Source organism: Solanum pennellii, chromosome 8 (assembly GCF_001406875.1).
Source record: "Solanum pennellii chromosome 8, SPENNV200".
NCBI classification, from domain to species: Eukaryota; Viridiplantae; Streptophyta; class Magnoliopsida; order Solanales; family Solanaceae; genus Solanum; species Solanum pennellii.
In genome coordinates this window covers 48,137,460-48,151,812 of record NC_028644.1, presented here as the reverse complement: position 1 = coordinate 48,151,812, position 14,353 = coordinate 48,137,460, and the positions used below count along the sequence as shown (strand labels likewise).

Here is a 14,353-nt window from a genome sequence, read left to right as displayed (position 1 = left end):
ATCCTGTCTGGTTTAGATCTATGAGAGTTTCTCAATTAAGGAGAAACAAAATCAGGAATAATAAATGGTACATGCAAGAAAGAAAGTTTCTCATAAAGTCTTTATACTCTATGAAGAAGGGCAAATACTATTGTGCTTTCTTCGATTATGAATTCAGTTTTCAAAAGTCGTATAAGTTGTACAATGTATTCTAATTGTGCTCAAATGGTGTAGGAAGACTTGCTTGAAAGGTTTAGTAAAACTGATTTGTAAAGAATTTTCTGCTTACGTAAAGAAATTGATACTCTAACTTAAGGGACTGCATCTGTTTCAGTTTATTTCTCAAAACTAAAGAATCTTTGGAAAAACGTTGTCATAGCAGTGATTTTATTTTAAAAAAGAAAAACCAAATTTAGTTAAAAATGTTGGGGCGTCGATGTTCTTAAAAAAAAGGGGGGGGGGAATGGACAAAATCGCTGGTGGATCAGCGATTTAAATATTTTTTTAACAGAGTAATGGCATCAAATATTTGTCAGAAGAGAATCACTCCGTCAAGATCGATTATTCCCTTTTGGTTAAAAATATTTGATGTGCCCTTTTGAAACTTTGATAATTTTTTTTGTCCTTTAGACTCCAGACTCGAAAAATAATATATGTATTAGCTTTGTGTAAAGTAGTATCTTGTTTAGTACATTTTTTAGCCTATACACACTCTACTGTGTATTAAGGCATGTATTACTAATACCATATATTTTCATGTATCGGTAATGTAAAGGTTTTAATGCATGCATTAGCATATGATTAAGGAAAGACTCAATTGTCCCTCAAAATCATTTTTACATCTTTTCAACCATATTTGTGGTTTGAGAATATCTTTGTAAATAAGTATTTTTTTAAAAAAAAATATTTTAAATATACCAAACCAAATAATGCATAATAAATTATTTCTTCATAATTAATGCAAGTATAATCAATACAAGCATTACTAATACACTCTACTACTCTCAACATGTTGTAACAACGACAGAGAACTCCACATACCAGAAAAGAAATCTACCTTATTCCTAGAACAGAATATAGACATTAGTACGACGGGAGGCTCGAGAGAGAGACTTCAGTTACATCTTAACCTAAATGAGACGATCAAGAAAGTCCTCCCCTAAAAAAAAATATTCTTAATACACCCTGTCAAACCAAAAGACAACTTTATTAGTTTGAAAGAGACCATTCAGTCAGTCTCCTTTGGCTTAGATCATTTGTTCAACCCACAAGTGTGGTTCCCATTTAAAAAGATTGTTACAACTAATGAAGTAGGCCAGTTGGTTACAAAGTATTTAGAAACAACTTAAGAGAAGGCCTGGTTGGGTGGAGACATTAGTACTTTGGAAACAGCTCGGTTTTGATATTTGCCAACCAACATTGAATCAAGACATCCACAGATCTGAAATGGTTTAAAACCAAGAAAAAAAAAATGCAAGTCCAAGTCAACTATTGATTGCCCATGTAGCTCCAACTAAAACTCAGTTCAATATATCTATGAAAAATGATGGTAAAATAGTTTCTGTAGCACTGTAATTTTTCTATATTCTCTAATTTTAACTGACAAATAAGTCTATATAACAAGAAAAAATAACTCCTAGTACCTAAAATAAACGAACTAACATGGCATCCACTTGAATTTGTATATGTGATGCTGCTTTTTAGGGGCAAGGGGAACAGGATTTGGACTCGTATTTCAGAGAAGTTTAGAAATGAGTAGCCATAAACTGATCCGACATCAGAGTGCTATAATGAGTCACAATCTTTTCACTAAAAGTTGCGAGAGTTACACCTAATAGAAAATGGTTTTCAAGAATATATCACTTAATTGAATTGAAAATCAAGGTATATGGAGAGGCAAACCTGATAAAGAGTAATGTATTTTTACAAATACATATAGATTAACAAACAAAACCTATGATGTTCAACAGAACAGTTCCAACAGCCAGTACAAGCCCAATGAGCACCAAAGTTTCTTACTAATTCACGACTTGAGCTGCTTCAAAACGATTCTCAAAACTTTCAATCACCCAACATCAGGATCACAGGAAGCCACATAAATCATAGTTAGCCCCCAAAAAGGGGCGCAAATGACAACCTTATAATGCGTTGAAGCTTCCAGCACATTAATCGACCAAACCAGCAATCTTGAAAGAAAAAAGAACACTAAACCAACCTTGTTGCTATGGACAAAACATCATTTGTTTGGTGAAATATCTTCCATACCCTCATTTGTCAAACAAACCAAGTCTTGTTCGTACTTTTTTCACTATTTTAGGCAAAGAGGAATTGAAGGTGCTTCATGAATCTGTTATAGCTGCAGTGCTTGCTTTCACTTCTCCACTGCAATGGGGTGGCTGCACCACATTAGTCTCGGATTGAGCTTCAACAAAAGTCTTACTCTTGCTTGTTTCAACGACAGATGTAGCGTCATGCTTTTGAACAAATGTTCCGATTTCATTTGTTTGCTCAGATACGTTGTTTGGTTGAGAAGCAACTGCACTCATGTTGTTAGATGCAGCTTCATTTGTTTCCTGGGATATGCTCGTTTTGATGGGGGAAGGCTTTTTTGTATTACTTAACAAGTTGATTTTTTGAGATGGCAGCTTTGGAAGAGATCTCCGTGTAGGCTTCTTGACATTGTCTGGAGGATGTCCTTTAGCAGGATTTTGAGATACATTTTTTTCCAAGCTCAACCTACTTGTGTGCATGGAAGTATGGTCTGCCTCTTTGGTGGGGGAGCTCTTTCTCCGGCCAAGCTTGGGGGATTTAGCTCTTGTTGTTGGTATCTACATCATTAAATAGTGAAGCATAACCAGAAAATCAAATGTCGTGTCTAAGTCAAAAGTAAAACAGACAGAACTGGAAATGAATAAGAAGTTAGAACAAACCAGCAAGATCAGCATTAGAGTTCTATTAAGACATAGCAATAGCTAAGAGTCTGACATGAGCTCATTTAGGTGAATTTTACGTGCAGTAAAAAGAAGCCAGACCGTGGTGTATTCAACAATGACCAGAACATTCAGGTTCAGGTAAATACAAATTGAAAAGGATTGGCAATATCCAAGTATTGTCAACAAGCACATTTGACAGCAAGAGGAACTGGAATTACGAATTTTCTGCATTAAACAAATCAAACCTAACACTCATGCCACATCTTCATATATGAGCAGATAAATAGCCTTCTTGTGATGATGATGATATTTCTTTTCAGTGTTGCTAAGCTGTCTTTACACTATCAAGTCTGGTAATTTGAAGGAAAAGAAAAGGCAGAAGCAACATCCTTTCTGATATAGAATTCGGTATAGCTAAGTATCAGGTGCAGGTATATTCCAGTTGTGATGGGGTTGCACCATGGATCAGTGCTTGGTCCATTTTTATTTGCGTTGGTGATGAATGTACTGACGCAAAATATCCAAGGAGAGGTGTCATGGGATATGCTATTTGTAGATGACAGTATTAATTGACGAGACACCCAAGGGGTTGATGATAAGGTAAAAACTTGGAAGTTTGGAGATAGATCCTGGGGTCTAAAGGATTCAGATTGAGCAGGACTAAGACGGGTGCAAGTTCAGTGACATCACACACAAGTCAGATGTGGAAATGAGGATAGATACTCGGGGGATAACCTAGGAGAGATTCAGACTGAGTGGGACAAACATGTGCAAGTTCAGTACATTACCCACGAGGCAAATGAGGAAGAAATGAGGATTGATACTCAGGTCATTGCCTAGGAGAGATAGCTTCAAATATTTTGAGTCTATAATCCAAAAGATGGTGAGATTGAGAGGATGTCACACATCATATTGGAGCAGGGTGGATGAAATGGAGGCTCACATCCAGCGTCTTTGTGTGATAAGAATGTGCCACCAATTCGTAATGGTAAGTTTTATAAAGTGGATGCTAGACCAGCTATGTTGTATGGGGCGGAAATGAGGATGATGAGATGGATGTGTGGCCATACTAGGCTAGATAGGAGTGTGATAAGAATGTGCCACCAATTCTTGAAGGTTAGTTTTATAAAGCTATGTTGTATGGGGCGGAAATGAGGACGATGAGATGGATGTGTGGCCATATTAGGCTAGATAGGATTAAGAACGAAGATATTCAGGACAAAGTGGAAGTGGCCTCCATGGTGAACAAGATGAGGGATATGATGCTGAAAAGGAGGACATGCAAACAGGAGATGCCCGGATGCCCCAGTGTGAGAGGTCGACTATGATGGGTCTGAGTAGAGGTAGATGTAGCCTGTAGGCCAAAAAATGTATTGCGTAGAGGTGATTATACAGGATCTGAAACACTTGCAGCTTACCGAGAATATGACCCTAGATAGGAGGATATTGAATATCAAGAATTAGGGTAGAAGGTTAGTAGGCAGTCGTGCAGTCTAGTTTCCCTTATCACTGGTTGTAGTATTTTTTTTCCTCCTGCTTTCTTATACTACGTATTATTACCTGTTGTTTCTGTTTCTTCGGCTATCATATTATTTGTTGGTGCTACTGGTATTCTCTAATGTATTTTTTTTTCTTCTTGCTTTTTCGTGCTTGACTTGACCCGAGGGCCGAGGGTCTATGGAAAATAGCTTCTCTACCCTCACGAGGTAGGGGTAAGACTACGTATATATCATCTTCCTCAGAACTTGTGGGATTTACTGGCTATGTTGTAAGGATCTACACAAAGAATTATACACACATCCATGTCATAGCCATTAGACATGGGTACATCAGCAAATGAGTAGTTCATGTAGCAAAGGTAACTTCAATACTCTTGCATAATTTATCTGATTGTTTGGGTATCAGCGTATCGTAGAGAATTCACCGACTCCAAACCTTCTAATATTCCTAAATTTCTGGGGTTCTTTTAGATATTCAAGCTACTAATTGAGTAATCAATGAGCCATACTTGATCTACAGATAGACAGTGCTACATAAGAATTTACAAAGAGCATTTGCATCCTAGTATCATCAAAGTTAAATGATCCCAGGGGCCTATGATTTCAAAAACTGAGGATGCTCTACATCGTTGCATGACCCCATTTTAAACTAGTTATTGATGGAATGATTGCCTTCTAGATAATTCACCTCAACCCATTTTATCATACTGTATTGTTGACCTTGGATAAAGCTGATTCTTTAGAACCCTTCGGGGTGGCCCAGTGGTTTGGGCTTGTGACTTCCATGTTGGAGGTCTCAAGTCGAAACCCCTTGCCAGTGGAAGTAAGGGGTTCGCCTTCTGGGTCGAGCTCGTCACACCGGGCTTGCCTAGTGCGGGTTACCTCCCCTATGTGGTTTGCAAGCTATTACATAGGAGCGGGGCTTTTACCCAGTGCGCACCCAAAGGGTAGCGGCTGCAGGTTTCCATTGTCATAAAAAAAAAAGCTGATTCTTTAGGGCCAGGGTGAGGGTAATCAGTTTATAGCTTCATCATGTTTAGGACATGCTAAGAAGATCAGAAAGACCGAAAGAGGATCCTTTTCTTTTTCTAGTAGATACTAGAGTCATAAGTTATGATCAATATATGCAAATTTCCTTTAAGTTTTTGTATCCTCACATTTGAATAATTGCTGATATTTTTCTAGTAGGTACTAGACAAATGGTCTATGATTGCATCATAACATAGGCACACCCACTTTACTCAGACACTCGGAGAACTAGAAAAGTGAATGGTGAACTTTAACAAGTTTAGACCATTGAGCTGTGTACCTTATAATACAAGATAAATGGGGTAAGAAAGAAAAAAGAAATCCACCAGAAATTAAGATAGGGTCAGCACATGATTGTTATTACTATGTCAATATTAACATTAAGGTAGCGAAAGGAGCGAGACACTTCTAGTCTACTGGAGAATTTCCAACATTACCAAGCTACCCAACTTAACCATTTGATATTTCATGAATTCTTTTGTAGACATACCACGCTTAAAACTAAGTTGAATGCATTTATGCTTAATTGTCACAAAACGGAAGTATACTGTGATTTTGCTAAAGGTTTAGTGTTCACAAAGATACAAGTCAAACCTAGTAGTATAGTGGAAATCAGAATTAAGAAGAGTGTAGTATCATGAAATTTTAGAAATATGAAGAGTGCAGGAGAACTGTTGCCATTAAGAAACTATAGCATTTCAAAAAATGGACTATAAAAGCAATCAGAACAATGAAACGGCAAACTTAAAGAACCTTTCCTTGGTTCATTTCATTCCATGTTGACTGGAAACAAATCTCTGGATAAAACCAATGATCTAAATTTAAATAAAGATAGAACCCCTAAACAAAATAAACATAATGCACGTGATAATCAAGAACTAAGTCCCAGATGGAAAAACAGGAAAACAGGTAATATAGAAAGCCATAATAATAAAAGACACCTCCTTATATGCATATATGCAACTAATACATTCTTTTGAAATTTAGTTGTCATTTTTTCCCAATATTGAATACCCTTCATCCAATTACTTATAATCTTGTGCCAGAAAGCAAAATGAGAAATGACTTGCTGCAATTGATTCATCAGATAGATGCTCCATGCCAGAAAGTGAGAAAACAGATTGTGGATAAATTATACCTTGAGGAGGTCATCCAAATAGTTACAGATATAAGGCATGAATATTTTCTTAAAGATCAAAGACAACTTATATATGAGAAATTAGACGCATAGCCATATCATTGACCTGGTTCAATGACATCTAATCTTGAGGGAGCTGATGCGACGACTACAGCTGATAGATAATTGGAAAACTAAAATAATCAACATTGATATCTTTCCAGTATTAAATTTTAGATCCAACTGAAAGAAACACATCTACAGTAGCAAAAGTGAGTGTGTGACTTCAATTGAATTACCTAGTATAATATCCTAACTAGAAGCATGAACCAATTCTCTTTAAAAAAGAGCAACTATAGAAATTTCATGATATTTTTCATTCATAAGAATCAAATAAAATGATTCTTTATGGCCCAATAATTATTCATTTAATCTTTCACAAAACAGTGGCACAGCATGTTCAGTACCAAACAAAACAATTCTTCACCAATACAGTAGCCAATTTTCCAACAAAGGATCCTCCTCTGATAAACCAACTTGCTTTAAAAATGGCAATGTACCCACTAATATAAATTGAACCTGAATTTTGGCACTCTAAACCCCCCAAAAGGTAGTTAAGAGAATAATTAGCCCTTTAGCCAATTTTATCCAAAAAAAAACACTCCTGCATGCACACACAAGTTTTATGAATTTATCCTCACAAAGACCCAGTCTTGCATGTTTAAACCCCATAAAGACAAGCAAACACAAACATATGTTACTCATACCACAATGTGGATAAATAAAATAATCTCACCTACGGAATGGGGCATGCACCTAGCCAAGTATAAAAGAATTTCCCAACCTTTCGAATCCTAATATTACAATTATTTTGATTAACAAAGAGTGTGGATGAATGTGTTCACCTTCCAAAATGACATAGGAAACATTCCTAGTTTCTCCTATGAGGGAAGCAACTAGCCCCTGAATTCTCTCATTGTTTTTAAAATCAATGGTGGCTTGTATAGGGTCACAAAAGTGAGATCATTACTCCCTCTGTGCGAGATATAAATAGTTTTATCAAAGATTTTTTAATGAACATCAATTTTCTGTACTCTTGTAATTTTCACATAGTTTTCATATCCCGTGGATATATTTTCAAAATTTCGTTTTCCACAAACCAGGACATAAGAACTAACATGGCCACTCCTCCAAGGTCTTGTAAATGGTACAATAGTTGGAACCCCTGGGAGGCCTATATGTCTAAAGTGGATAAATGGTTCCGACGCAATCCTGGACATCTGACCCCAATAGATGTAGTGCAAGTTTCATACTTACAACAAAAATCAATTGCAACTACACAGTGAGCCAACTCAAATAAAAGAGATTTCATCCAACAAAGGGCAAAAATTCTTCAACGACTCCGAGTTGAGCTCCTGGGCAATCAAAAGCAGGCGTCAGAAAAATCTGAGTTTGAAGATATAGAAGACCAGTCTTTGCATCAATTTTCAACCAAATTGACATCATAATGCTATCACCAAAGCATTATCAAAGTCGATGTCATGCATGACATTAGCAACCATGGGCTGAAATTATTTAGAGTGATACTGTAGCATTACTGCAGCCTATTGTAGAACTTTAACTATAGCAATTTTTGTGTATAAATAGCCTCCCTCTCCATTCTTAAAACACATCTCATCTTCCAAGAAACACTCTCATCTCTCTCTTTCTCTCATAAGAAGACTTGGATTGCTCCCTACTTGTAATATTTTCCAAGTTTCTTTGATATTAAGTTCAATTTTTCACTTGTTTTTTTCATTACATCCCTAACATCTCTTTTTATTGTCTTTATTACTTATGATTGACACTGCCACCTACCTTCAATTAATTATCACATTTTCTAACATATGGTCGACTTTGCATTAGCATTTACATTTGAAACATTCGTATGATTAATTAATACCCAATACATACATTATACAAAATGTCACCTTAACTGAATTTTAAGAGTAATAATATAATAATTATAATCTTCTCCGTCCCAATTTACGTGGCACACTTTCCTCTTTAGTCTATTAAAAAGAATGTCATATTCCTATAATAGAAACGACTTAAACTTTAAAATTCTTATTTACCATTAATGAAATGACTTATAGGCACAAATGTTTAAGATTTGTTTTAGACCACAAATTTTAAAAACCTTCTTTACTTTCTTAAACTTTGTGTCTAGTCAAACAGTTCCACATAAATTAGGATGGAGGGAGTACATGTATAGCAATTTATAATTATGTAAGACATTTTTTCATTTAATTTAAGTAACAATAATGGATTTAGATCACTTTATTAATTAAACAATAAGTTATTTTTCAACAATCTTAAATAACTAATTGTCATATATAATTATATATTACTCCTATATATTTTTTTAATGATATCCAGGACCCATATCCGCTCTGATATCCATACTCAGATCCATATTCCCCAATCTTAAAATAAATCTAATGATGAATCCGACCTCTAGATCCAAACCCATAACTGATACCCACACTCGTGTTAGAGCAACATAGAACATAACTGGAACATATACCAGCAATTGATTTCTTTCTGAACTACTAGTATTAAAATAAATTAAATGTTTTGACATTGATTTAACAGTCTAACAAACTATGAAAAAGAACACCATTTTCATTTAGTGAATAGCAGGTTGATATCTAAAGAATGTTTCCACTATTATTGATGTTCATTGTCAATATCAATGGAGTCTATTAGTAAAGTCCCCTATCCACATTGCTGATTTTTCTGAAGTAACATTTTCAGATGATAAATAGGTTGACATGCCATCATCTGGTTGTTTTAAGCAGTAATGATTGTTTCATAATGTTATTTTGAACTTATAAATGAAAAAGTTAATGATTAGAAATTATGCACATCAGATAACAGAAATCTGACTAATAAATTGGAAGCAACTAAAAATGCTCCAAAATTTCAAGTTAGAGACAATCTTCAAAAACAATTTATAATCAGTGAGCAATGAAGCAGTTGATAAAACAACTAAAAGTATAAGCTTCAGTTTTCAGTTTAGAGTTGTACCAAAGTACCCTATATCAAAAGAGCATCCAACTAATGCCAGCCAAAGCAACAATGGACATATCACACTTGACTATTGCTTCTCTTCTATTTAAGTAAAATTATATGACATGACTCATTTATGTTTTGTATTACTCATTTATTTTTTGTATTAAGTCACTTAAGGTCACACATAAAAGTTGGTTAAAATTTTGGCAGACCAATCATGAAATCCAGATACATTAAGTATACAGAGCCTAACACGAGTAGTATTATAGAAACCTTAAGTCTAAGAAACTATTTAGGATACTATCTATTTGGAAGAAAAGGAATGCAAAGAAATAAAAAGCCTAGAATGTAATTTCTTTTTCTTTTTCTTTTTCTTTTTTTTATAATAGGTGTTTTAGTCATAGAACATGAATTACTGCTGAGTTTCGTGACGTATAAAAGAGAGAAAATATTACCTTCTTCAACTCCACCTGGGGAGGAGGAGGTTCCTGATAAAAGCTTGGCATGGGGGTAGCTTTGAACTTTAAGCTCTTTCTTAACATTTTGATCTCGGCTTCCTGAGTTTCCTGATTGACAAATACAAAGAGCACAGATGAATGTCTTAAAAGGCAATGCCATTACCAGCTTTCTACATCATGAAAATGATAGAAGCACAACAGTCACCATGCCTTAGTCTTGGCTTGCAAATTACTCTTCTCGACTTCCTTCGCATGGATTTTTTCCTCAAGCTTAGAGTAAAACTATTCAAATGAAACAGAAACAAACTGTATCAAGTTTCAAGGATAGGATTACAATGGAAACTAACAGCCAATGCGAGGAAAGAACAAACCTCTCTCCTTTTCTCAGCCCTCTCATCGCACTTGAAACTCATATTGTAGGTTGGAAGAGCACCTACTTTGCGAGACTTGGCATCTGCAGCAGGACTCCTTTAAAGTGATTAAGGATAAACTGGAAATTTCATCCTTTCGGACAAATGCATCCAAGAAAAAAAATATCTCTAGTACAGAGGAAAGCAAAGAGTAGAGGAAACAGTTGAGAAAGATCAGCATATATAGGATACAAAGGTGATTCTGCATTTCCATCAGCATTATTTGGGGCAGCTTTCTTCAAAGATATCGGGTTTGTTTTCTCCCTGGAGATGAAAATTATAGTTCACAAGCCATCGTGGAGATAAGATATCTTACATTGCGTAAAGAGCACAAAAGAAAACTTAAAGAAACTCAGACACAAAGGCTAAAGAGGGATTAGGATCTCTCAGAATATTCTTGGTTTAAATGCCATACAGCTGAATGCAACAGATGGTGGAACAACTAGTAGAGGAAACAGTACATACCTAAGGCTGTCAGCATTTGGAGAAGGTGATGTTGCATCAGGTTGGCCAGATTGCTGCAAGAAGATAGACATTAGTAATAATGAGCAACAACACAGAAGCACATAAACTAACAAACTAAAGAGACTATTGTGCTCTAAGCTATATTTGTCTACAACAAGAATGACGATAAGCACCTTTACCTTAGCATGACTGACATTTATACGTGCTACGGGGGGTTTTAAATTGTTATCAGCAGTTTTTCTGTCGTTAAATGATTTACTCTTTACACCAAGGGAAGACATCTGTTTAGAGCGTTGCTGTGAGGCTAGGGAACCATTTAAAACAACAGAACCAGTTGATGCATCTTTGGTTTTCTTTACACCAATGGATACAGTATTTTTGCCTTTTCCTGGAGCTTTGGACTGCTTGGAGTTCTTAGACTCTCGAGATTCTTTGGCTTCATGTCCCTAGAGAAGAAAAAACTGTTAATTGTGGCGTAAAAGAGACTCAATCAAATTAATAAACCAGCAACAAACTCCCTTACCTCAGAACTGGCACAGGGGTTGTTTTCTATAGTCGTGGTTGATTCGTGTGTGACCTCGTGCACAGTGGAACCCACCGTTTCACTATCATTCACCATCACAGCACTCTGAAAGCTTCTTTCTAATCCTTGAACACTGAAACCTCCGTTAGGAACATCATCTAGTTTGGCAGCAACTACTTCTGGAAGTTGATGAATCCCATTTCCAAAGCTCGACCCATTTACGGATACAGATATGTTATTGTCAATCTCCATCATGCTCTCGAAAGATGCAAACTAGCAATCCCCAATTCTAGAAACCACAAGCACAAGATATGCATGATGTTATAGAATGGGGAGACTTTAAAGTATAATTAAGTAGTACAAAACAGTCTCTTTTCTTCATTGTAGTAGGTAAATTATGTCACATACTACATGAGAAAACAACCATCAAACACAATGTAGATATTAAAACACCAAGGATCAAAAAAATCAGCTAAACCATAAACTATCAAAGTTCAGATTTCAAATATAAAATATAGTATATTTTTTCCTTCCACCTTCTAAAATATAATCTTGCACCACTAGTATTAGACGACCACCAAATAGTTCACATACAAAAAAACTCAGTGTTCACTTCTCAAGTCCAAACAAATGTTAAAATGCAAGCATTAGACAGCATAAGTAAAGAAGTCAAAAACCAAATCAAGCCAAGTAAAAGTAGCACAAGCCAACAAAGTGAGTAAAGTATAATAGATCTCCGACCCAGGAACGATTTTCAGCTTTAGAACACAAATGTTCATAAGATATATCTACAGTAGCAGTTAAATAAAACAAACAAATGCAGATGCTTCTGAAAAACATCAACTCACCTAAAAATGATTACAACTCCATTAAAACCAGAAGAGATCTGAGAAAAAAACATTAACGAACAAAGATCTTGAAACCTAAAAACGGTGATTAACAGAAAATGCACTTCTTCTTCTTCTTTTTTTTGGGGTGAAAATTGGAAGTGAAAAGGTCTGAACCGAGGAAGAGGGCTACTCTGTGTTTGTTTGTTTGTTTTCAAATGAAAATTTTTGCAGTGGAAGGGCTTTTGCAGCTTTGTGGGAGGTTTTGGGGGTGTTTTTAGAATTTGGTAAAGTTTGTGGTGCCAGCAATATTCAAATCTATTCCAGGTCACTGTCTGATAGGAGAGAGAAGTAGCTATGTCTGGACATTTAGAGAGAGAAAATGTAAATTAATTAACCTTTCCTATCTACTCTTTTGCAGGAAAGTTTCTTTCTTTTTCTTATATGTTATAAAACATATTAATACTAATGAACTTAGCCGCGGGTTGTGCAGTTATAATAACTCAATAAATTTACTAAATAATTTTATATAATAATTAACTACTTAATATATATATATACATATATTGTAGTGTCATACTAATGACTAAATATTTCAAGTTTTAGTTAAATTTGTTTAGTATTTAAGTTTTATATATTTTTGTTAGAAAATAATGAATGTATATCATAAGGTAAAAAATAATTTAAAAAATTAAATATCTATATCTTTCATTTCTTTGCAAATTAATATCTCTCTTGTGCCAATCCAGTCATAAGTTATTAAATGAGGCATTTGATCATTATTTTTTTTTATTTTCTTAAAGTTCAACTCTCAAAAAGATGTTTTCGCAACAAAATTTCAAAAATTTGAAAGATAGTAAAAATGTATTTTTACTTCTAATTGTTGACAAAATGTCAAAAATAATTAGAACTTGCATTACAAAACTTCAATTTTCATAAATTATTTGTCATTGCAATGTTTATTATATATATATATATGTTCAAATATATGTCATTGCTAAGCATAATTTTCCGTATGATAACATGCCATTAAATATAATGGCTTTTCAAATTTTTGCATTTATTAATTTACAAAAAAAACTTACCTTTTAAATTCAATAACTAATATATTAATTCCTATATAACTAATATATTAATTCCTATATTTTCTTATAGAAACGTAATACAAGGAATGTGAAATAATTTCAGGAGAAGAGGTAATTAATTTTGGTAAAGAATATCCTAATTCCTATATATGGGGTATGTATGCTCTGTTTATACATGTTTAAAAGGTGAAAAAGTTGAAAAATAAAACTGATTAATAATTAATTTAATAATGATCACAAAATTAGTCTACTTAAAGAAAGAAAATAACGCTTACGTTTCAATTAAAAAGAAACCAACTAATTATCTATAATTATTACCTTGATTGCTATATTTATATCGGTAGTCATAATAAGAAATAATTAGTGTGATAGTTTGAATCATTTATATAGTTTTTTTAAGGAAAAAATCAGAAATAATTTTTTTTAAAAAAAAGAGAAATAGAAAATTGGAATGCTGGCCATTGGAGGGTGCCACATCAGCGGATCAAGATTCAACTTTATATAGATTTATAGATTAATTAAATAAATGCATAAAGGTTATTAATTGAGTTTACAAACTAAAATCATCTCTCAATTATGACTCAAATATAATATTATTTAAGTGAGCAAAAAGTATCTTTATACTATCCAAAAAATAATAACAATCATCCTTCGCTCAATTTATTCTAAGAAACTAATCTAACCAATAAAAAAATATTTTGATCATGTCTTATTCACGATGAGAAGATCAAAGTTACCGAAAAAGAATAAGAATAAGAATATGAATAGAAAATTAATATTTTATTCTCATATTTTAAATTTTATGTATTGTTAGTTTATATGTTTTTGCATCATCAAGTAAACTTGACTTGCAACAATACACAAGTTTTGAATTATTTATGCAATAGGTTCCGATGGTTAGAAAGATTATGAAAAAAATTATTTTAAAAATATTAAGTACAATTATGTAGAGATTTTCTTTAATAATATATATA

General features: G+C 34.0%; 1 protein-coding gene across 1 annotated transcript; it reads right to left on the bottom strand.

Annotated features, from left to right (window-relative positions):
- Window positions 1–1,824: 1,824 nt before the first annotated feature.
- On the bottom strand, window positions 1,825–12,561 carry LOC107028792 (protein WVD2-like 5). The gene is made up of 9 exons (XM_015229990.2): window positions 12,316–12,561; window positions 11,468–11,756; window positions 11,124–11,390; window positions 10,945–10,997; window positions 10,672–10,743; window positions 10,441–10,537; window positions 10,280–10,351; window positions 10,067–10,177; window positions 1,825–2,807 (listed from the first exon to the last, which is right to left on the bottom strand). The coding sequence occupies exons 2-9, from the start codon at window positions 11,720–11,722 to the stop codon at window positions 2,319–2,321; spliced, it is 1,416 nt and encodes a 471-aa protein (XP_015085476.1). The 5' UTR covers window positions 11,723–11,756; window positions 12,316–12,561; the 3' UTR covers window positions 1,825–2,318.
- Between the last annotated feature and the right edge of the window lie 1,792 nt (window positions 12,562–14,353).

Coding starts and splice junctions, on each gene's coding strand:
- LOC107028792 (XM_015229990.2), bottom strand. CDS start 11,722: ATGATGGAGATTGACAATAACATATCTGTATCCGTAAATGGGTCGAGC. Junction 10,538..10,671: donor GGAAATGCAGAATCACCTTT/GTATCCTATATA, acceptor ATCACTTTAAAG/GAGTCCTGCTGCAGATGCCA. Junction 2,808..10,066: donor CCCAGGTGGAGTTGAAGAAG/GTAATATTTTCT, acceptor TTAATGATGTAG/ATACCAACAACAAGAGCTAA.